Here is a 24481-nt window from a genome sequence, read left to right on the forward strand (position 1 = left end):
ATTTCGACTTTCAAAGTCATAATTATGAGATTTAAAGTCATAATTATGAGATTTAAAGTCATAATTTCGACTTTCAAAGTCATAATTATGACTTTCAAAGTCATAATTTCGACTTTCAAAGTCATAATTATGACTTTCAAAGTCATAATTTCGACTTTCAAAGTCATAATTATGAGATTTAAAGTCATAATTTCGACTTTCAAAGTCATAATTATGAGATTTAAAGTCATAATTTCGACTTTCAAAGTCATAATTTCGACTTTCAAAGTCATAATTTCGACTTTCAAAGTCATAATTATGACTTTCAAAGTCATAATTTCGACTTTGAAAGTCATAATTATGAGATTTAAAGTCATAATTTCGACTTTCAAAGTCATAATTATGAGATTTAAAGTCATAATTTCGACTTTCAAAGTCATAATTATGAGATTTAAAGTCATAATTATGAGATTTAAAGTAATAATTTCGACTTTGAAAGTCATAATTATGACTTTCAAAGTCATAATTTCGAATTTCAAAGTCATAATTATGAGATTTAAAGTCATAATTTCGACTTTCAAAGTCATAATTATGACTTTCAAAGTCATAATTTCGACTTTCAAAGTCATAATTATGACTTTCAAAGTCATAATTTCGACTTTCAAAGTCATAATTATGAGATTTAAAGTCATAATTTCGACTTTCAAAGTCATAATTATGAGATTTAAAGTCATAATTTCGACTTTCAAAGTCATAATTTCGACTTTCAAAGTCATAATTTCGACTTTCAAAGTCATAATTATGACTTTCAAAGTCATAATTTCGACTTTGAAAGTCATAATTATGAGATTTAAAGTCATAATTTCGACTTTCAAAGTCATAATTATGAGATTTAAAGTCATAATTATGAGATTTAAAGTAATAATTTCGACTTTGAAAGTCATAATTATGACTTTCAAAGTCATAATTATGACTTTCAAAGTCATAATTTCGACTTTGAAAGTCATAATTATGAGATTTAAAGTCATAATTTCGACTTTCAAAGTCATAATTATGAGATTTAAAGTCATAATTATGAGATTTAAAGTAATAATTTCGACTTTGAAAGTCATAATTATGACTTTCAAAGTCATAATTTCGACTTTCAAAGTCATAATTATGAGATTTAAAGTCATAATTTCGACTTTCAAAGTCATAATTATGAGATTTAAAGTCATAATTTCGACTTTCAAAGTCATAATTTCGACTTTCAAAGTCATAATTATGACTTTCAAAGTCATAATTTCGACTTTGAAAGTCATAATTATGACTTTCAAAGTCATAATTTCGACTTTCAAAGTCATAATTATGAGATTTAAAGTCATAATTTCGACTTTCAAAGTCATAATTATGAGATTTAAAGTCATAATTTCGACTTTCAAAGTCATAATTTCGACTTTCAAAGTCATAATTATGAGATTTAAAGTCATAATTTCGACTTTTAAAGTCATAATTATGACTTTCAAAGTCATAATTTCGACTTTCAAAGTCATAATTATGAGATTCAAAGTCATAATTTCGACTTTTCCAAAAAAGTAGACATGCTGTCTTGTATGAGATTTACACAGTATTCCATTTGATTTGTCTAACCAGTAAAACACAGATTTTTCTCCTTTTAATGGATTATAAACAAATTGAGGAGTATTTCAGATGTGGTTTAACCAATGATGAAATTCTTGCTTTGCTGGCTGAGGTTCATGGGGTTATTCTTAGCAAGAGGACACTAGAAAGGATTCTTAATAAGAAGAAACTTTGGCGCCGAAAGAACAAAACTGATGTGAGTGTAGTGGCAGCTTTCATTCGTCAGCAACTTGAAACCTCTGGACAATGTCACGGATATCGATGGATGCACCAAAAATGCTGGATGAATGGTATTGTTACAGACAGGGAAACAGTTCGAGTCCTTTTACGCTTACTAGATGGTGAAGGAGTGGACCTAAGGTCAAGAAATCGACTGAGGAGACGGATTTACTATAGTCGTGGTCCAAACTATGTTTGGCATATGGACGGCTATGATAAGCTGAAACCATTTGGAATTGGGATCAATGGTTGCATTGACGGTTTTTCCAGAAGGCTGATATGGCTTGAGGCATACAAAACAAATAATGATCCAAGAGTCATTGCTGGATACTTCATGGATGCAGTGATTAATGCTGAGGGTTGTCCTGAAAGACTGAGAGTGGATTTAGGGACAGAAAATGTTAATGCAGCTGGCATGCAAAGATATTTGCATCTTACAGAAGATCAACCTGAAAGTGATAATGTAATATCTGGTCCAAGCACTGGAAATCAGCGGATTGAAAGATGGTGGTTGACCCTGCGAAGTGAATGTATCCAGTTCTGGATGGACCTCTTTGACAAACTGAAAGCAGATGGTCACTTCTCAGACAACTTCTTGGACAAAGCCTTGATCCAGTTCTGTTTTCTCCACATAATACAGGTGAGCTTGATTTGAGCTGCTCTGTCTTCTCACCTATTGAAAATATTTATAATTGCTATAAAGTGGTTATAATGTGCAAAGATTTATTTTCTGAGTGTGATACTAAATTAATAGCACATTTTAATATTGCATGTTTGGGTAGTTGCTTGACTTAAACTTCCCTGTTTTGGGATAAATAGCAGTCATGCTAGATTCACACTTCCGTTTTACTTTTGAATGCTTATTTCAAAGCTATGAGTTTAGTCGGGTTTTTGTTTTCTTCTAGAAAGAACTAAATGAAGTTGCTTCAGCTTGGGACCACCACAAGATACGTCCAGCACACAATTCACGAAGTCCTCATGGGCGACCATTCATAATGTACACAGTACCTCAGGCGTATGGAACCAGAGACTATCTACACAGCATTGACTTGAACAGGGTTGAAGCCTGCTTAGAAAACTGTGTTTTCAAAGACTTTCCATGCGATGAAGATGTCTTCAGTATTTGTGTGGACCTGATTTCAGAGCATAACCTGGATGTCACAGATGATGTGTTTGCAACAACTGATCTGTACATAAGACTTAGACAGCTGATTACCAGAGATTTGGAGCTGCAGTGATAAATGTAAAAACATTTTGTTGCGTTGACAGTTTGCTACCTCATCACTAATTTGGACTTCAGTAGATATTTGATGACATTCTGAGAGTGCCTGCATTTGCTTTAACACATTGTTACACCAGAATAAATATGGGTCAAAACCATTCACAAGATCTGTAAACAAGAAGAGACACTAAAATAAGATCAATGCATGCTGAGCTGATAAAATAAGTCTGACATTAGAAAAATATATTGATACATTGCACTAGTATGGTCAGATGATTTTTGGTTTTGATATTTTCCCTTTATTATCAATATCATTGCATTACAGTTCTAACATTATGCTGATTCTTAAACAGGAAATAAAGGAATTGAGAACTGCAGTAGAAACCTCATTATTTTTCAGGTGTGCAACCCAATGCTGATTTAAAGCTTCCCCCATCCCAAATAAATCACACATATAAACTGGAAAAAGTGGTTTATTGTACTTCAAAATTAAAGTCTCTACATAGCCATTACAGACACCTTTGAGTTTTTTAAGTAATTCTTTAAGATAATGACAATGCTTCAAGGTGTAAAAAAAGAAAGAAAAAAGTGTTCTTTTTCAGTTTTCTGGTTAAATCTAATATTGAGTAACTGTAATGGCACCAATCTGTTACTGAAAATATTTTAAGGTTATGTTTACTTATAACAAAATATGAATAAAATGCTGAGTAAACAAAAGAACTGTTTTCAGGAATAAGGGTAAATAAAACACTTTACTCCATTTCTCCCAGAACCACATTCAAAGAGTAGCAACATGTTCATCCACTGAACATTTAAATTATGTGACTAATATAAGAAACAAAACATCTGAAATTATTCATAAATTATTTATACAACTAAGAGCTGCTTGTTTACAAGCGTGGCGGCCATATTTTATTTTTAATTGCGGAATAAACCAGCTTTTTCAGCCTCAAGTAAAATTATTAAAAGTAAAAAAATTCTTGTAACAATACAAAATCTTTAAATTTATTAAACCCAAAATATTGAGAAAATACATTTTACGGCCAACTTAAATTTATGCTTTAATTTTTAACTTTGGAGAACTTAAACAGAAAAAAAACATAAACACTAGTAGGACAGTGCCTACTGAGACATTGCAGGTCTTATAAATACTCCAGAGAAAAATAAATTGCAAAAAGTAGAAAAAAACTGTTAAGATAATGCTAAACTTTGAAAGTTTAATACAAAAAGATTTGGTAACACTTTATTTGAAGGGGTGTGCATAAGACTGACATGACACTGTCATAAACATGACATAACATCTTTCATGAACATGAAGAAGTCTTTGTGAATGTCTATGACAGTTGTCATGAAGTGTCATTCGGTAAATAACGACACTTTTAATGCAAAGTTGCTCTAAAAGTTAAACTGAAAGTCCATTAAAAATGCCAACTTTGCATGAAATTATCATAATTTACAAAATCATGCAAAGTTGGCATTTTTAATGAACTTTTAATGCAGCCTTTAGAGCAACTTTGCATGAAAAGTGTCATTATTTACCGAATGACACTTCATGACAACAGTCATAAACATTCATAAAGACTTCATTATGTTCATGACAGGAGTTATGTCATGTTTATGACTGTGTCATGTTAGTCTTATGCACACCCCTTCAAATAAAGTGTTACCAAAGATTCCTTAAACTCATATGTTCTTCAGCTGATGTCTGTTACACTATATCCATCACCCATACACTACTTTCTAGGACCTTGTTTATTTCGTGTCGAAACTCTGGATAGTTATCATAATTAACTGGCAACTCTAGGTAGCAACCGCATGTGTGGGCAACTGGCCGTCTCTGAATACCTTGAAGTTGAGTGAAGCTAACACTGATAGTTTTTTGAAGAAACAAATCAGATCCTGTGCAGAACCGAAGAAAAAGTGACAGGTGTTGTGAGTCTGATTCTCTGAGATAAGAACTTAAATATTTGCTGATGTTTTTCTGCTGTGCATTTATGACTGCAGGGTATACAATTGACTGTATAACCTTTCGTAATGTTGGCTGGAGATTTTCATATGCAGCTGTAATACTTTCCATCTCTGACTTCAGCGGGGAAAGGACAGTGCTCCACTGTTCAATAACAAAGGCAGGTTCCTGAATGAGCTTTTGGTGGGCAAGTTCCTCAAGTAGTAGCTCAATGTTATCACCTGTTGGTACTCTTCGACAGTTATGGATATCCATGATTTCCAGAAGCTCTTCTCTGTCAACACTCTGAAAATCTGAAAGGCAAGATTCAAACATCATTCGATCGTACTCTGTAACATACCTTAAAAAGCTATCAACAAGAGGACTCTTTATAGAACCAAGAACTGCTTGTTCTAGTATTACTGGAGCAAGTTTTATAGGCAGGTACTTCTGTTTTTGCCAGCCAAAGGCAATAATTCGGCCAATGCTTTCCCATTGTTGCTGTCCAAAATCATGACGCAAGTAGGGCACCTTAAAGTTATTGCCCATTGTGCACTGTTCATAAAAGTCCTGCCAAAACTCAGAGAGGACATCCCTCAAAACTCCTCCATCATCAATAGCCTTTTCTCGCCTTCCGTCAGGAAGCACCACTTGAATGCATATGTCCTCCTGAGTGACACCTGGATCACAAAAATGTGAAATTAGTTCTTTCAGGATCTGGCCACGATGAAGAACAAGGATTTTCTTAATCCCTTCTCTCTGAACAATGGGCTCGTTCAAAGAATCAATTAGTGAAGAAGAAAGCACTGGACTAGATGGCTGTGGAGACAGAGGAAGGGTGTCATCAAGACTGAGACTATCTGTGTTAGAAATGTGTCCTGTGAAAAAGGTGACAGTGCCACTGTCTTCTAAAATGTCCCCGTTGATTCCTGCATGTAGCTCTTGGACATTGGACAAATCAGCCATGTCATCAGTAGAGTAAACTAGGTGAACATTATCACTGCTGCTGTTTGTCAGGACACTGTTGGTTCCAACATATATGACATCAATGCTGTCTGGTGCTTTGGATTGAGTCAGTAGAGACTGAGACTGAGAGCGAGTAGAAAAACTAAAAGTGTCTTGGTCATTTCCACTGAGGTTGTCTGGTTCTGAGTCAGTGCCAGTGTCCTTCTTTTTGGTTGTTAGGTAAAATCGCAAAACCGGGAGTTTTGTCTGCTCATAAAGTTCTCCAACAGTAATATGTTCATCAAGTGAATGTTCCTGAAAATCTGTCATGTCAACCTCAAAATCTGTAATTCTTCCCTGTGAATTTCTTTGAGACGGAAAAAACAAACCCACTGCCTTCTCAATTAATTCATTTTTTCTACAGTCCTTTGACACATCAATTTTTCTTGTTCCACCACCTTTCTTTGTCCGAACTTGAAAAAACTTCCCATCTCGAGAATTCATCCATCCTATCTCAACTTTTCGAACACTTTTTTGAGCATTTCTGATGCTAACATTTTCTGAGATCTGCTTTTGATTGTTGCCTTTGTTCCTTGAAATCTTGGCTCTCAATCGGTCAAAAAGTTTTGATTTCCGGCCAGCAGGATCATTTTCCCTTCGTCTGCAATATCCGAGAAGTGCCAGTCGGTCACCATAAGATGGGAGATACTCCTTAAGCTGCTCATCTGTCATGAGCAGAAGGACACTGGAGTCAATCTAGAAAAAGAAATGTTAAAACAGTTATTTAACCTATAAAAATGGGGGAAAAACCCATTAAAAACAGTCACATGATAAAACTGATCTGTCTTCACTATGTCTCTATAATAGTGTTGTATGATAACTTCTAAATGTACTGATTTCCTTAGCAATCTAGCTACCTTATCCTTTTGCAGTCGTTGTATGACTTCCTCTGAAACATCCCGTGATTTTAAGAAGTCATATATCTCATCCATCCTGTGAGAATTACACACAATAACTAATGAATAATGTCTAATAAAATATAACATTGCAAAAGATTTATTATGAACATGATAGTAGGGCTGGATGATATTACTGAAAAACATTTAACGATACATTAGTTCATATTAATATTTTTTTAATTTTTTAAATATCTGAAATACTGCCAAACTGGTGATGTGACCTTTCCCATTTTATACACAGCTTTCACACCATAATGTTTTTTAAAAACATTTATGAGGCACAGTGGTGAAACATAAAACTGCTGCTCCGCAAGTTACTCCACAGCTTGTTGTTAGTTCACCAGAGTTAAATGATGCCATCAACCTAGCTGAGCTAGCCTTGAGAGGTTGAGTAGCATTGACTCTGCCTACATCCTCCAGAATGGTATATGGTTCCGGATCAGAGTTCAGAGAATATTCTATATATTGAATATTCTATCAGACTTACTATCTATTGATATTGATCACGTGTGTGTTGTGATACATATAACTGATTTATTGTCCAACCCTACATGGCAGATAGAAACTGTATTTCAAACTCAAGCTCCTGCTAAAAAAATCAAGATAATAGACAACCAAACAGCTGTGCAGATTTGCAATAATAAATCAATACAAAAAGAAACTACATAAAAGTAATAAAGAAAACTCTACCAGTGTTTCCACAACTAAATGGTAAATTGTAGAGCTTAAGTCTGAAAGTTCTGTTTACATTTTTCCCCTAAAATATTTTAATGGTTGATCAATTCTCAAAATGAAATTCTCATCTTTATAAAACAGTGAAATACATGAACATAATCAGAATGATTTTAGTTTTGATCTTAATTACTTTCATTTAAACAGACAATATTATGAATTGGATTTTCACAAGAGTTGCAACTTACCTCTGTTTAGGTTTAGGTTCAGGTCAAAGGAACCTCCTCTGTCTCTTTTGTAGGTATCCTGAAAGTTGAGTAAAGTTAAAGAGTTAAAATTTTCAACAGGGCCTGCTTGTTTTAGGGATTTTTTAAGTTCCTTGTTTTTTCTATTTTTCTTATTTTTAATTGCTTTTAGAAATATTGTCAATCTAAAGCTGTAGATCTCCAGCATTAGCTTAAGTACATAAAACTGCTAAGAAAACAGTTTGAAAACTGATGCATATTGTACTTGCATATTTTACTCTTGTCTATATATCGACAAAAACAATTTAACGGGAATATAGTGAATCACATTATGCATAACAAAACGTGCATACAACAAGCTGTGGAGTGAGCTTTAACCTACTACTACTACTACTACTAGCTAGTGCTTGTATTTATGCCACAAAATAATTATACATATTAACTTGTTGAATTTTTCGAGTACATTAACGAACTTCTTATCGCACTGAAATAAAAACGATCTAATTAAAAAAAAACACTGTTAAATATGCTAACAAGGTTAGCACGCTCTGACGGTTAACCTGCAGCTAGCTCACTTTGCTGAAACAACGACCGATGTACACACCACCACACGATCAAAAAGCATTTAAAACGAAGGAATATAATCAGAAACTATCCACCAGCTTTTTTCCTGATACTTACAGTTCACTCGTTTACATATAAAGCCAGTCTGCAGGCGTTTCCATGGCGACACAAAACTAACTAACACAACTATAACCAAATAAAATAAAAAATGGCGAACCGACCTTTTACTGACTCTTAACCCAATAGCAAATGTTACGGAATAATGAGGTTATAATTATGCTTACCTTGGATTTAGGATCATATTAACTGGGAGCTGGAGCACGCTGTTATCCTAAGGAGGCTTCTCTCCAACTGCTCCGGTATCTCATAATTATGACTTTGAAAGTCATAATTATGACTTTAAATCTCATAATTATGACTTTGAAAGTCGAAATTATGACTTTGAAAGTCATAATTATGACTTTTAAAGTCGAAATTATGACTTTAAATCTCATAATTATGACTTTGAAAGTCGAAATTATGACTTTGAAAGTCGAAATTATGACTTTGAAAGTCATAATTATGACTTTGAAAGTCGAAATTATGACTTTGAAAGTCGAAATTATGACTTTGAAAGTCGAAATTATGACTTTAAATCTCATAATTATGACTTTGAAAGTCGAAATTATGACTTTGAAAGTCGAAATTATGACTTTGAAAGTCATAATTATGACTTTGAAAGTCGAAATTATGACTTTGAAAGTCGAAATTATGACTTTGAAAGTCGAAATTATGACTTTGAAAGTCGAAATTATGACTTTGAAAGTCGAAATTATGACTTTAAATCTCATAATTATGACTTTGAAAGTCGAAATTATGACTTTAAATCTCATACTTATGACTTTGAAAGTCATAATTATGACTTTGAAAGTCGAAATTATGACTTTGAAAGTCGAAATTATGACTTTAAATCTCATAATTATGACTTTGAAAGTCGAAATTATGACTTTGAAAGTCGAAATTATGACTTTAAATCTCATAATTATGACTTTGAAAGTCGAAATTATGACTTTGAAAGTCATAATTATGACTTTGAAAGTCGAAATTATGACTTTAAATCTCATAATTATGACTTTGAAAGTCGAAATTATGACTTTAAATCTCATAATTATGACTTTGAAAGTCATAATTATGACTTTGAAAGTCGAAATTATGACTTTGAAAGTCGAAATTATGACTTTAAATCTCATAATTATGACTTTGAAAGTCGAAATTATGACTTTGAAAGTCGAAATTATGACTTTAAATCTCATAATTATGACTTTGAAAGTCGAAATTATGACTTTAAATCTCATAATTATGACTTTGAAAGTCGAAATTATGACTTTGAAAGTCGAAATTATGACTTTAAATCTCATAATTATGACTTTGAAAGTCGAAATTATGACTTCCTGTTTAGCTTTTTTTTTTTTTTCATGGCGGAAATGGGCTTCCATACAAAACCAACTTTTAAGCCTAATCCATAAATGTTCATTACACTGGAGCTTTCAGAAGGCCAGTTTAATGATAGCTTAAAGTTAGCTCACTGTTAGCATGTTTTATTCATCCCAACACAAGTTTTGATGTTTGCTTTGGGATTCGTCATGTTGAAACTCAAAACGAATAGGACTTTTAATGTATCTCTCTATTTTCATCAACCCATCCACTTATCTTAATCCACAATTATAACTCTGCAAATCATACTTCTTGTCACAAATAGCTTAAACTTAGTCTTGTCCAACATTAAAACTTTTCTCCAGAAGACACTTGAAGTTGCTGACTTTGCAGCAGAGGTAACTACTGACTTCTCCCTAAAAGATTCAAACACATTCATTCATGGGCCATTTTGGGACAGATGGTTTACACATTTGGAAGCACAACAGGGGTTCCAAAATGATAATGAACCATGAACCTCACCAAAAACAACAAACTGGTTTTGAATAGTTACATCAGATCATTAAGATACAAGTATGGCCTTTTTTAAAAGCTGCAATCTCAACCGTATTGAGAGACAGTATGCTTAGAAATCCAGTCTGTGCCAGCAATCCAATAAATTTAAGACGAGGGAAAGTGATTGGACCCGAGGTTTGTTGATAGAGAAAATCCCATGTTTTTTTTATTCAGTAATGTGGTTGGGGATGTTAAACCAAACATTAGTATCGGTTAAGAGTGAATCATGGTGGCACTGAAATGATGGCTAGATGTGTGTAAAGTAAACAAGATGTGGGTTTCCTTGGGTAATGATTAATCATACTGAAATAAAAATAGCAAAGGTGAGTCAAGTACATTTATCTTTTAATTAACAGAACACACAGACACAGATATGGATACACATCACCCTATTAGACAAAAACGTTATGTATATCAGCAGCTTCCTGAGAACAAAAGTACAGATGTAGTAAAAAAAAAAACACGCAGGGTGAAAAGCAGAGAATCCTTACTTTGGCATGATCAATGCGGACAGACAGCTCCTTGGAAGCAAAGCCACCAAAGATTAGGCTGTGTGGAGCACCAATCCGTGCACAGGCCAGCATGGTGAACATGGCCTGGGGCACCATGGGCATGTAGATGACGACGAGGTCTCCTTTCTGAACTCCATTTTTCACAAGGACTCCTGCTAGTCTGGACACCTGGTTCCGAGGAAGTGATGCAGAAAACTGAATATAAACTCAACATTACATAAAGCAGTGGTGTTAAAACACTGGATTTTTTTTGTTCTATGACAAAGTTTATTTTTAAAAACACAATGATGGCTTTAATGAACTCTCATAGCCATCTTTTACCTTCACAAAACCAAACACATTTTGCTTGCAAACCTTAAAATCCAACCTTATGAATATGTTTCATCTTATAGGAGGCTAATTCTGCTGTTCAGTTCTTTGTTTTGTTTGCTAACACACACCTGGTCCTGCAGTTCTCTGAAGGTGATGATCTTCTTCGTTCCAGTCACTGGACTGTCGTAAATGATAGCTGGCTGCTCTCCGCGGCCACTCTCAACATGACGATCCACAGCGTTGAAGCACATGTTTAACTTCCCTCCTACAAACCTGGCAGAAAGGCAGAAATACATCCATCACATTCACATCTAAGCAAATACCTTTAATTTGTTGGTTCTTTTAGAATACAGAAGATATTTGTAGATTTGGTTTAGCATGACTACAAAAAATTTAGTCAAGATTAGAGTTGCTATCTATTATGTGAAATAGATTTGATCTTAGCTGCACTTTAGCATCTTTTAATTGTATTCAGAGATGTGCAAACATGTGCACTTTTGATTATGCTTAAAAGGAAGTGTAGAGAACAAACTCATTTGACAAAGGTCTCTTTTTGCAGATTACAGAGACCTGATTCAATCAGACCTGACCTGATTGAAGACCAATGTCTCTGTAATCTGCAAAGAGACCTGAGACATTGGTCTGATTGAAGACCAACGTCTTCAATCAGGCAGACCATTATGCTGCTTTGAATACAGTTAAATTGCAAGAAGGGAGAATAATTTGTTTGTGAATGTCACTGAGATCCAGCGTTCAGCATATTTTTCTTCTAGAAAAATATGGTGTGACGACTTTAAAATAAAATAAACTCAGTTTGTTCATCTGTTTTCTTGAAGGTTTTTGCTGTCTTCTTTTATTGCACAGATTGCTCTGTGCATTGTAGACGGCCATGATTACATTAAAGGGAATTTCTCTGATTTTTAACTGACAATTTTGCTGTTGCAATCAACTTTTTGCCTTGTAATACAGCAAAGAGAAATTTGAGGGCTATGAAAAAGCAAAATTGAATTTAAATGTGATGCTAAATATATAATTTTGTTAAAAAATATATATTAGATACCATAAAACACTAAAGTAGACCCCACAAAACATCAAACCGCATTTTTTTGTTCATTTGCATGTCAAAACTAATGGGTGCTTTTAACATATTCATTGTTAAATTTGTTTAAACCCTTTTATTATAATTACAGTACAATTAATGACTTTTGAATATATAAAAAAAAAATCTACTATGCAACAGGTAGATTTTTTTTGGCTTTTCAGATATACCATAAAAAAAACTGGTTGCCTCTGTGCAGCAGGACAGCTGATATTCTAGTTGTGTGACTTTTATTTGATAAATAAGTGTTTCCTCTGACATCAATATTTTGTTTAATTAATTAATTTTTGTTCTACTTTTATTTTCTGAATAGCACTTGCATAACACTTGAATGACGCATTCACATTATGGCATATTTGGCGCTCCATAAAATTTTTTTTTGTTTTTTTTTGTGAGTAATTTGAGTTTTGGATGCCGTTTATCATCTTTCACCTTTATTGAGGAAACATGATGGGGTTGTTTAATTTCTTTCTTTTAGTCAGTTTGATATGTAAAGTAGTTTTATGTGTAGCAAAAAAAAACAAAAAAAAAACATTTGCTGAAAACCTACCAGTTTGGAAACACCGGGTCCTCTACGTGCAGAGTTTTGCTCCACGGCTCAAACCAGCTTATATTCTGAGCCATTTCACCCCAGAAAGTTTCCGGGTGGTCCCTCGCCGAAGCGAAAGCTCGGCTGTATGCGCAGTCAGATGCATAGTTCCTGCAGCGCTGTGTTCCGACAGCATGCTCTCTTGCAGCTGCATGCGGTCCTGTCGCGCTGACGCCTCCTTCTAGCTGCTGTTTTGCTGCGCAGTGAGACCAGAGTTTCCTCTCGAGGATCCGCTTGCTGCGAGCCGGAGCGCAGGGCTTCAGGCGCGCCAAGTGCTTTATTTGGGAATGCATAGGTTCCGCTGACTTAAACGGTACTTTGACACGATGTCCTGGTTGCAGGTAACAAACCCAGCTGCACGATTCAACGCGGAAGGAGTTCACCTGGGGCCCCCTGAAGGCAGAGAAGACTTTATTACAAATCCTACTACAATGCCCTCAAGGAATGCGAACTATGAACTGGATGTAGTTGACGCAGGAGGAGCTTTGCGCTACAACAAGGGGGAGAAAAAAGATTACATAACCAAAGCTGCAATGTAGCCTGTAATGCTCTTCAAAAACTAGATTCTCAGCCATTTCTTAGGTTAATTTGCCAAAAATAATTAGCATAACATTTCTCCAAGAGAAAATATTACAAATGTGGCCTACTCAAATCACTTAACTTTCTCCTTTTGTTACTCTAGATCAGTGGTTCTTAACCTGGGTTCGGTCGAACCCCAGGGGTTCGGCGGAGCCTCTGCCGTGGAGGTAAAGACACACTTGTGTAAAGTCGTGATGACGCGCCGCTTTGCCATCACTTGCTGCAGAGGATCACGTTACATTGCTTAGCCAATCAGAGGATCACGTTACATTGCTTTGCCAATCAGAGCTCCGAAGGAGCACTGATTGAAGGAGCTCAACTCTCAGCATGGATTTGAACTTGTGTCTTTATTAACTTCAGCAAAACTCACCGTTTTTACCAAATTCTGTAGCTTTCGGTGTACTTCTAAATCTGCTCCTTAGTCGCATCTTTTCGGGGTTGGTACTGCCTCTAGTGGTGTGAGGGTGGTAACACAACTAATATAATTACATTACTAAAACAGAATACCGCAAAGTATTTATAAATTTTTCATTCTCTTAAGAATGTAGAGCTAAACAAGACCTTAAAGTGGTTCCAGTTTCTCTCGATGGTCAACCTGTTGAAACTGGCAAATTTTAAATACCTTGGGTCGTTCCTGGACAGTCAGCTCAGCTTTGCTGAAAACACTGACTATATTTTGAAGAACTGTTCTCAGAGACTCTACCTTTTAAGAAGACTTAGTGGTCTTGCAGTGACCCAACTAGACTCTTTGGGGGGGAAAAAAATCATATTTAATTATCACTACAGAAGGGTTCAGTGACTGCGCATATGAAACTGGTGGGATTGGTACCTCAAAAAAGGTTAAGGACCACTGATCTAGAACCAGAAACGCCATTATACTTTCCAGAACTCTTTTTTTTTGTTGTTGTTGTTGATTTTGATCAACAGTTATCTGATGCTGAAATATGCATATAAAGCAGACTTGAGGTTTTAGACCAAGGTAGCACTGTAATTTAAAGGTTTCAGAGTAAGGGGGGATGAATAAAGAATATTAATTCTCAGTCACTTGTGCAGCTCTAATGTCTGAACTAATATCTCATGTGCAGCAGCAGTTTCTCACTGATCTCTGGTGTTTTTGTGTGCAGTTCTTCCATTGCAGACTGCATCCAAGCTAAGCTTCTGGTAAAAATACCCATAATCTAGTTGACCCTCCCTGGACACGACCTCTGCACTGAATCCCACTGGAATTGAGTAACTCAACCATCTGATATTTCACATCATCTGTTTCTATTTATATGTGTTAGGCAATGTTTCCATCAGACGCATGGTTCTCTCTGTGGGGAAGTGGCTGCCTTGTCTTCATTAAACTTAATGCTTTGATGGAAATTTAAACTGCGACAGGAAATAACCTCAAAACAAATATTTTCCTCTTTAATTTGCATCCCACTTGCACACTTAAATTGTGAAATTTCAATCTTTTTTTTTTATTTATTAAAAAAGCAATTTATTTCAATTGTTCCCCTACATCAGTGTTCCTTCAAACAGTTTCTGTTTGCACAAATAACCGGCAGGAACGTCGCATTCTGACACAAAGCACTAACTACAGTTACAGCATCTTTACCAGGCTTATCAGGAACAAAACTGAGGTTTTCATAGCTGTATTTTTTGCCCACCTTTCTGATTTCATCATTTGAGTTTAAATTCTAAAAGGCTGAGAAAAGACGAACTGTCTAAAGCCAGCTTCTGATTATCTCCATTTCTATATTTCTTCACTGCCAAGTGTCTGAATATGGATTTATAACAAAATTAGCTTTGAGATAAAGATTGCTTTTTTAAAATTGAAACACAATAATTCCCAGTTGTCGTTGTTTTAGGGAAGAACAGCAGCATCAACTTCCTATGGTTCAAATTTTAAAGAAGTAAAAGTATGCACACCCCTTGAGCGTTCTGCCATGTTACAAGCACAAACTTACATGTTTTTCCTCAGATTAGAATGTGACATACAAAATCAAAATGCATAATATGTGAAAAGACTTTGATATGTGTGTGTTTGTTTTACAAATGAAGCATATTTTCATGTACTCTAATCCACTGAAATATATTTCTGTTCCACCAAATGGGATCAGGTAGTCAGTAAGTCGTACAAGTAAAATAATCTCAGGTAAATCGAGTTTCTGTGACGATCTCAGAGGATTATTAAGAACCTAGGAGAAAAAACAGCATCATGAAGACGAAGAAACAGAAGAAACGTCAAGGGAAGTTTCTTGCAGAGTTAGTTTACAAATAGCAAGCAGCTAAATTCACTTTCATTGAAAAATTAATCCCCAAAACACCATCACAGCATTTAGAATTTAGCAGATCCTGAGAGGAATCCAGCATCACAAACCAAACTTAACACGCGCTAATGACAGACTTTAATCTGTGACGACAATCCTGATTTGGCCCGTCTGCGTGACCTCGTGTGTCCTTTAGGATGAGGGGACGCCTTTGAGAAATCAGCTCTCTTGCAGTGGGAAGGCATTAAGCATGTGTAATATAATCCTAGCTCTTAAAAAAAAAAAAAAAGCAGAACTGTATTACAGCCCACATGGATGTGAGCCTGTAATCTCGCTGTGGCCTCCTTCTGCATGCTCCCTAAGCCCTCACCCTCTATCCACTAAATGCTTCACCTCAGCAAACAGCTGGGTGGGATGGCTGGAATTCACCAGCACATCCTGACTGTGTAATTATGAGTGTGAAGGTTTAGGAAAAAAAACAAAAGTAAAAAAAAACAAACTTCTAATCATGTAATAACCTTCCAAAAATAGCATCACTGTTTTATTTCTCTGAAGAACAGTTAGAGCTACTGAGGTGTAAGTTCACAGTCCTCCAGTTTCTGTCGTACAAAACAAAATAAATCACATCAGTGTGAGTATGAACATATTCACTCTAAACAGCTTCTTTGCTTCAGGCGTTTCTTCACGTTCAGCCTGATTTTGTGAAGTCACGATTTGTGATACATCTGCCACGAATTTCCAACATTGTCTTTTATTTTAAAGATCTGTTTTGTTTCTTTTTTTTAAGCATGACTCCCATTGGCTCCAACCACAACGCGAGGACAGCAGGCACCATTTAGCGGCTGATGTACAGTATCCGAGGAGAGTCAGTGCTTCGCGTAAACATCAAGATTAATCCTTAAACCCTTCAACTTCGGTTCACTGCCGTCATTTAGTCGTTATCAGGCCGCACGCAGCGCATGTAGGCAAATGAGGAGATAAGAGGAAGCATGGCTCAGCGCTTCACAATATACCTTAATGGCAGCCGTGATCACAGCGGCGCGGTGGCTGAATGGATCACTTGGATCGCAGTTGTTCAGACGTGCGAAAACAAAATTATGCATGCAAACATAAAACATCCAATGTGCAAACCTGCAGAATGTGATAAATTAGTGAGCTACAGACATTTTGTTTCTAACTCAGCTTTTATGTAAGCTATGCCCACATCTATGTTTATAAAATTACTTTGTTCAGGTTGTTGTGAAAAACCTCCATAGAAGGAATAGTTGCTGTAAGTTTGTTATTAATGTGACCTTCCTCATGTGTTTATGGCTGAATGAGGGCAGATCTCCTCTGTCATCATGCTGAGATCCCACTCTGAAGAGTGAAAATGGTTACAGAAGAACATCTTGACTTTGTAAGAGTGAATTTGCACATTTAATGATAGTTGAGGGCTCTTCCTGTAACTGCTTAGAAAAAAAAATCCACATACTGAACATACTCTGCCCTCAAACCCATGGAAATGTTTCACATTTTGCCACAAATGTGAACCTCAGTATATTTAAATTAGATTTTATATGTGACTAGAACACGAAAGGAAAAAGTTTCAAAGTTTACAATAGTTTTTTTGTAAAACAAATATATAAAGAGGCAACTATGGTGTGCATTTGCGATTAGCCCCATTTACGCTGATATTCTGAAGTGATATATATTTTTAGTATTATTTGTTGCGAGTATAAATACATATTCAGTAGGACAAAAACATTAAAGATAGGCAAGAGAGGCAAGTCTTGATGTTTGCAGTCGATCTTTCTCCAATGGCTTCATCTTTAGCTGTAAAAAGCTGGTGAAGGCATTCCCCCAAGGACATGCAAAACCGGCTTTTGTAAAGTACAAAAGCATGCCACACTTTTCAGATTTTTGTAAATACAATTTCTTCCTTCACAATAATATTCTATACTCTCACTTGACATACACAAATCCATTTAAGTACAAGGTTGCACGGAGTGTGAATACTTTTGCAATGCACTGTAGAAAGTCAGCTGATTTGTTGTGAACCCGCTTCAGAAAGTAATGCGATGTTTTTTGTTTCGTTTTGCTAAAAAAAATCCCACCCGTTTTAATGTTATTTATCATTCTAGTTATACATAAGGTGGTCGTTTCTGCTGTAGCCCGCACAATAAGGTTTGGAAAAAATTAGCATGCACAACTGCGCAAGTTTTTGACGAAACCAGCAGTGATTTCCCTGCAAACAGGAGCAACAAAGTGATGAGAGGATGGGAGCAGATCAAATCCTCCTGTAACCACTCCCAGCCTCCCTCTCTGTGGCTCCTCGCTCTGTCTGTGATGCTGCAGCTCCTCTAGTCTCTTCAGTCTCCAGTAAACAGCAGTCATGGCGACAGTGGTCCAGCCGCTCACACTGGAAAGAGGTAAGGCGCTCGGCGCTTCGCGGTTTGGACTCCCTGTTTTCTTTTTTTATTTTTGGAGGGTTTTTTTTTTTCTTTTTAGGCTCCCGTCCAAAACTTCAAGGAAATGCCTTTCGGGGTTGGATGAAACGCGTTTATGTCCGATTCGGATTTCCTAGCGTGGTCTAAACGGCTTGTTGTTTGTTTCAAGGCGAAATGAGCTGAACGTAAACGCCGTCGGTTCGGTTCGGCTCGTGTTGGCAGCTTTTCTCCCATCGTTCGTGACGTTTGTGGACACAAACGTCTGACTAATGAACTGTACGCGTACAGTGCTCCGTTTTCATCGTCATGTTATGTAACCTATTTGGTAATATGTTGTCCCGTCATGGATGGCTTTATGATCCGTACACAGGAAGGCTGGGCTGTTTGAAGTCTACTTTGTGGAGTTTGTGTTGGAGCTGTGCAGGTGCACCTACACACACACACACACACACACACACACACACACACACACACACACACACACACACACACACACACACACACACACACACACACACACACACACACACACACTGTTTTGGCAGACAATGTAAAGGTGGTTCTCTGATTGGGCGCACATTGCGCAGGCAAACAGTAATTATTTAGTCTGGCCAAGCCTGGTTTCATTTCATCTATGCCTCATTCATGCGTGCAGAAGTATTGATGCCCCTTAAACTTTCTTTCAGCATCTCACTGGAACTTTAAGAGGAAGCGTATATCCATTAATCCCGTTTTATAGCACTACCTGTTCCTGCAGTTACAACTGGACGCCCCTTTCAGGTGAAGCTGTCCTGCTTTCCACGTCCAGAGACTCAATTCTTTGCTCATTCTTCTTCACCAAATAGCTCAATAATATTACAAGGAGAAAGTCTGTCAAAATAAATGTCTGAGTCTTGCCAGAGAATTTCAATCACACTTAATTCTGGAATTTTTCTCCTTCAGGCACATTAATACGTTTTGAGCTAAACCAGCAGTGTCCAAATGTCGGCCCTCAGAATAGTTTTGTTCGGCCCAGGTCCAGGATTCAATAAATTTGCCAACTTTGCAGCCAGAGTAGGTGGTTTACGTGAAGGCACACTTCTTAGGGTATCAGCTGGAGTACTCGGAGAGAACCCACATTCAAACTTTATGCAGAAAGCCCACAGGCAAGGACTGGAACCCAGAACCCCTTTTTTCTACAAAGCAACAGAGCTGTAGGTGCAGCCAGAAAGGAAACCAGCCAGAGTGACACTTTTATGTTTCGGGTCCATCATTTTTGAAAAACGTGAATTTTTGTGGCCTGTGAGCATTTTCAACTTAATTTAGCAAACTGTTTGGAAACAACTGATGTGACACATTCCCTTGTAGCTCTGGTCTGGTGGAGGTGGAACCTCTTCTTCATATCTGCTGAGTTTCCTGCAGGGCTTGTGGAAAACTTCTCCAAAACTTTATCTGTGCTTCTTCATGATGCAGTTTGATCTGTAATGTTTTGTGTGCAACGATATAAAATGAAAAAAAAAAAAACATGTATGTTAAGAGTTATGACTACATCTGCAAGCCAGTGTGTTTGCATCCAAAATGAAAGCATCACTTGTTTGGTTCATGGACATAGTTGCAATTGTTTTGTAAGGTTAATAAAGCACAAAAAATGGAAGATCTTTTGAAATCTTGTTAAAAATGCATACTTGTGGTAAATAAAGAGGAAGACGAATAATTTCCAAAGGTGCCAGTTAGGATATCACTGTGTTTTGACTTTACCTCAGCATCAAGAAGTTACGATGCTCGACATAATCAGTTATTGGTGACTGATAGAATAAACCACAAGCAGATTCTGCTTTAAAATGATCTGTATGCAGCTTTACCCTCTACAGACTGTAAAGCTTTACTCATGCACAGTCTGCTGGGTGCAGAAGTAGGCACTAATGCATGCTGAGTTAATGAAATGAGCCCGAGATTGCACGAGGCAAACGCACACACAACACAAGCTGAGCCTCTGAATTTGTCAGACTTACAGGAGGAGGCTTTCGATTCCTGACAAACTGTCATTTTAAGTCAAAAAGAATGTCTTTAAGCTTCAAATATCTACATTCAGTTAATCTGATCCGAGTCATTTGTTGAGGCAGTGATTCACTTGTGACATCAGTGTGTTTGCCGTGAGAGTGGGAGGAGGGGGAAGGAATTCACATGCCGTGGTATGAATTGGACCAGTCAGCTGCTGGCAGCTGCGTAACACCAGGAGCAGTAGTAATGATAGTTCTCCATAGGAGCCGTCAGAAAGACGCTCCATTATAGGCTTCCTTTTGCCTATGTGCAGCAAATTTGGAGAAAACACTATAATTGCTAATGAAAAGGTCCTCGGCGCTCGTGTCGAGTGCAGGCTTTAGCTGTTGAGTTGCTGAGTTTGACAAATGCTCATTGGGAGGAAATGAACAAGATATTTTCATTTCCAGAGCGCCCACTTGGCTTGTTGGGTCACTGCAGGATGAAAAAGAGCTCGAATTCATTCTCCTTCCTGTTGTTGTGAGAGGAAATGACTGTGATTAGCACGCACCACGGAGAACAATGGAGAAGAGCCTCCGACAGTCTCAGAAAAGCAGGCATTTAATTATTAAAATGGGATGCCCCATGAATTGCAACCCTTCCGTAAAGGAAACGGAGGAGAGGGCCAGTGGTGGAGAAAGTACTCAAAAAATGTACTTAAGTAAAAGTACAAATACACAGTCAAAAATGTACTCAAGTAAAAGTCAAAGTACCACATTAACATTTTACTTAAGTAAAAGTAAAAAAGTACTGGCTTTTAAAAATACTTAAGTATTAAAAGTAAAGGTACTTGCTGAATGCATTACCTAATCGCTAATATTAAGTGTGCCGATCGTATTTAATTTTAATACATCAGAAATGTGCCATTTTAATGAACACTACCACAGATTAAACATGTTCTTATTGTGTTTACTCTCTGTAACAGTTTAGACTTAGATATGTGATTCTATGGATCATTATTTCAGGGATGGAAACATCTCGTCTCCTGTCCTGACATAGCATGAACTTCATTAGTGACATTTATTTAGAAAGAAATCCAACTGAAAGGGGATGTAAAGAAGGTGCGGGCGGGGTGGAGGACATGCAACCAAGGAGCCATGTAGCAGAGTTGTAGTCAAGACCACCGAGCCCTGCGCTAAATGACACAATAACATTAAGTTTACCTATCAAAATTGGTTCTCAGATTGATCTGAAAGATCCACATTCCCATAAAAACACCTAGATATTAAATACTTAGAGCTGAAATATATTTAACCAGTATCAATTAAAACTTACTTCATTCTGTTTTGCTTTCATCGCTGTGCTACAATCCGCAGATGTCTCCTGCTATTCCTAGAAAAATAACGCCCTGGGCGGTTGCCCATATTGCATATGTCAGAAACCACAACTGAAACATCGCCATTAACGGTAAATATCGTTCAACTATGAACACTGTCCAACGGCGCAACAAGTAACTAAGCAGAAGGAGCATCGTGACTGTTTTCATCCTCCCTCCCACTGCGATGTTTGCCACCATGACAGGAGACGAAATCAATCAATGAGCAATGAGCATGCTCTGTGTTCATACGTTCAACTTTTACTTATTCAGCGATTAAATACATTTGTGTGTGTATATATATATATATATATATATATATATATATATATATATATATATATATATATATATATATATATATATATATATGTCTACTGCAGTGTACACAAGAACAAAGAACGGCTTTAAGTGAAGCTTCAGTCCTTAGTTTTGTAGAAATGTAGTGAAGTAGACAGTACAGATACTTACTGTAAAATGTAGTGGAGTAAAAGTAGAAAGTATCCATTATTAAATCTACTTAAGTAAAGTACTGATACACGAAAACTGTACTTAAGTACAGTAATGAAGTACTTGTACTTCGTTACTTCCCACCACTGGCAGGGGTGAAAGTAAGGGGGTACGGCAGGGTACTGCGTACCCCTAAAAGATTTAGAGGCGGTACGAAGTACCTCAAAGCCCTTCTCTTTGAGGTACTTCTCTTTGAGGTACTTCTCTTTGAGCGGCTGTCTGCTGTAAAAAATCAATGGGTTCACTGTGAAGCCGCGAGTGCGCCCACTAATTAACCATGACTGATTAGTTTTTCAAGAACAACCTAAAACAGACTTAATCAGTTAGTAAATAACTTTTCCCCCCCTTTTCATATTGTTTCTGAACTGTTCGTGCTTTGCTAGAGCAGCGGTGCAACACGTCGATAGCGGAAGGTTTTGAGTCGATCTCGGCTTTAGGTGACAAACTGAAAGCAGCCAGTAGGCTGAGAGCAGCACGTCCTCCTCTGACTCGCTTAAAACGTTATTAACTTTATTAAAGAACAACAACAAAAATCAACAAAACGCGCTCAAGTTAATGACCCAACAAAAATAATCATCTCAGTAATTATTGTTTCAACAAGGTTCAAATCTGTGCGTTTCCATTACCAGCAGGAGTTTAAAATTAACTAATTAACTACCGCTGTGTTCATGAGAGGTTTATTAATGATCGCAAAAAATAAATATCAAGTCTGCAAACCTAATATTGTAATGGACTGAATGTTGTGTTTTTAACATAATCTCTGGTCTGCTTGTGGAGCGCAGGAGGTTGCCATGGCAACGGGTGTGCTGAAATGACCGAGACAGACGGAGAGTAAAAATGTGCGAGTGGTTTAGAGTTGATCACCTGTTCGGGTTGTTTGTCCTTTTTTTTACTTTGGTCTTGACGCAAAAGTCAAGCCATAAAAACATAAAACTGTAATGGACTGGATATTCACATTTTTTGTGGGAATATTATTAGTATTATTATTATTATTATTAAAAAACAATAGTAATAATAACAACAATAATAAGTTATGTTATTATAATTTAATATTATGTTATTAACTTATAACATAAAGTTGTAATATAACTATGTTATGTAATATTATTTGATATTGCTATTGTTTTTTTTAATCATAATAGTACAGTGCTTTTTAATGATAATGATTTATTATATATAAATATGTGTTTATTATATATAAATATATTGTTATTTATATAAAATAATATCAATAATGTGTATTATTTATAGAATATAAATAATAATTATAAATATTATTATTTATATTATCATGAATATTATTATTTATCATAAATACTATAAATATTATCATAATAAATATGATTACAACAATAATATTTATTATTATTAAATAATAATTTGATTATTAATTAGTTAGCTCTTTTGGAAGATTGGCCAAATCTCTCCCTCGGACGATTCCAAACTTCCCCAGCCGGGGAAGTTTGTTGACGAAAACGGCCTTAGAAGACTGATCCCATCAAGAGACTTCCCCTTGGATTTTGGATTTTGTCATTTTGAAGTTTGAATTATGTCAACAAACTTCCCCAGCCGGGGAAGTTTGGATTGTTCAAATGACAAAATTTCAAAATGACAAAATCCAACTTCAAAATGACAAAATTCAAACGGAAGTTTGGATTATTTGGATTTTGTCATTTTGAAGTTTGAATTATGTCAACAAACTTCCCCAGCCGGGGACGTTTGGATTGTTCAAATGACAAAACTTCAAAATGACAAAATCCAACTTCAAAATGACAAAATTCAAACAATACAAACTTCCCCAGGCAGGGAAGTTTGGATTGTTTGAATTTTGGATTTTGTCATTTTGAAGTTTGAATTATGTCAACAAACTTCGCCAGCCGGGGAAGTTTGAATTGTTCAAATGACAAAACTTTAAAATGACAAAATCCAACTTCAAAATGACAAAATTCAAACAATCCAAACTTCCCCGGGTGGAGAAGTTTGGATTGTTTGAATTTTGGATTTTGTCATTTTGAAGTTTGAATGATTGTTCAAATGACAAAATTTCAAAATGACAAAATCCAACTTCAAAATGACAAAATTCAAAGGGAAGTTTGGATTATTTGGATTTTGTCATTTTAAAGTTTTGTCATTTGAACAATTCAAACTTCCCCAGCCGGGGAAGTTTGAATTGTTCAAATGACAAAACTTCAAAATGACAAAATCCAACTTCAAAATGACAAAATTCAAACGGAAGTTTGGATTATTTGGATTTTGTCATTTTGAAGTTTGAATTATGTCAACAAACTTCCCCAGCCGGGGAAGTTTGGATTGTTCAATTGACAAAACTTTAAAATGACAAAATCCAACTTCAAAATGACAAAATTCAAACAATCCAAACTTCCCCAGCCGGGGAAGTTTGGATTGTTCAAATGACAAAAAAATGACAAAATCCAACTTCAAAATGACAAAATCCAAACTTCCCCAGCCGGGGAAGTTTGGATTGTTTGAATTTTGGATTTTGTCATTTTGAAGTTTGAATTATGTC

At 36.1% G+C, this 24481-nt stretch overlaps 2 protein-coding genes and 1 long non-coding RNA gene across 7 annotated transcripts in view; 1 reads left to right on the plus strand and 2 right to left on the minus strand.

The window, feature by feature from the left end:
* acss3 (acyl-CoA synthetase short chain family member 3) overlaps positions 1 to 24481 on the minus strand; it is a 50142-nt gene that overhangs the window by 25000 nt on the left and 661 nt on the right. The window contains exons 1-4 of one of the 2 annotated variants that reach the window (XM_081604186.1): positions 13512 to 13610; positions 12812 to 13243; positions 11291 to 11435; positions 10830 to 11018 (exon numbers count right to left, since the gene is read on the minus strand). In XM_081604186.1, coding sequence (XP_081460312.1) covers positions 10830 to 11018; positions 11291 to 11435; positions 12812 to 13143 — 666 coding nt within the window. In that variant the 5' untranslated portion in view covers positions 13144 to 13243; positions 13512 to 13610. Of the gene's footprint in view, positions 1 to 10829; positions 11019 to 11290; positions 11436 to 12811; positions 13244 to 13511; positions 13611 to 24481 lie in introns of those variants that run through there. The other variant, XM_081604185.1, reaches the window with a different exon arrangement.
* Positions 6324 to 8752, minus strand: LOC145550207 (uncharacterized). 3 transcript variants are annotated; one of them, XR_014086121.1, is made up of 4 exons: positions 8655 to 8752; positions 7810 to 7867; positions 6848 to 6923; positions 6324 to 6686 (listed from the first exon to the last, which is right to left on the minus strand). It is a non-coding gene; the product is annotated as an uncharacterized LOC145550207 (long non-coding RNA). The 3 variants fall into 3 exon arrangements; XR_014086122.1 differs by lacking the exon at positions 8655 to 8752 and adding an exon at positions 8488 to 8633; XR_014086123.1 differs by lacking the exon at positions 8655 to 8752 and adding an exon at positions 8382 to 8420.
* Positions 17876 to 24481, plus strand: part of lin7a (lin-7 homolog A (C. elegans)) — a 35981-nt gene continuing 29375 nt past the window's right edge. Inside the window, exon 1 of one of the 2 annotated variants that reach the window (XM_008400411.3) lies at positions 17876 to 18092. In XM_008400411.3, coding sequence (XP_008398633.2) covers positions 18056 to 18092 — 37 coding nt within the window. In that variant the 5' untranslated portion in view covers positions 17876 to 18055. The remainder of the gene's footprint in view (positions 18093 to 24481) is intronic. The other variant, XM_008400412.3, reaches the window with a different exon arrangement.

Source organism: Poecilia reticulata, chromosome 23 (genome assembly GCF_904066995.2).
Source record: "Poecilia reticulata chromosome 23, P_reticulata-male-v2, whole genome shotgun sequence".
Lineage (NCBI taxonomy): Eukaryota > Metazoa > Chordata > Actinopteri > Cyprinodontiformes > Poeciliidae > Poecilia > Poecilia reticulata.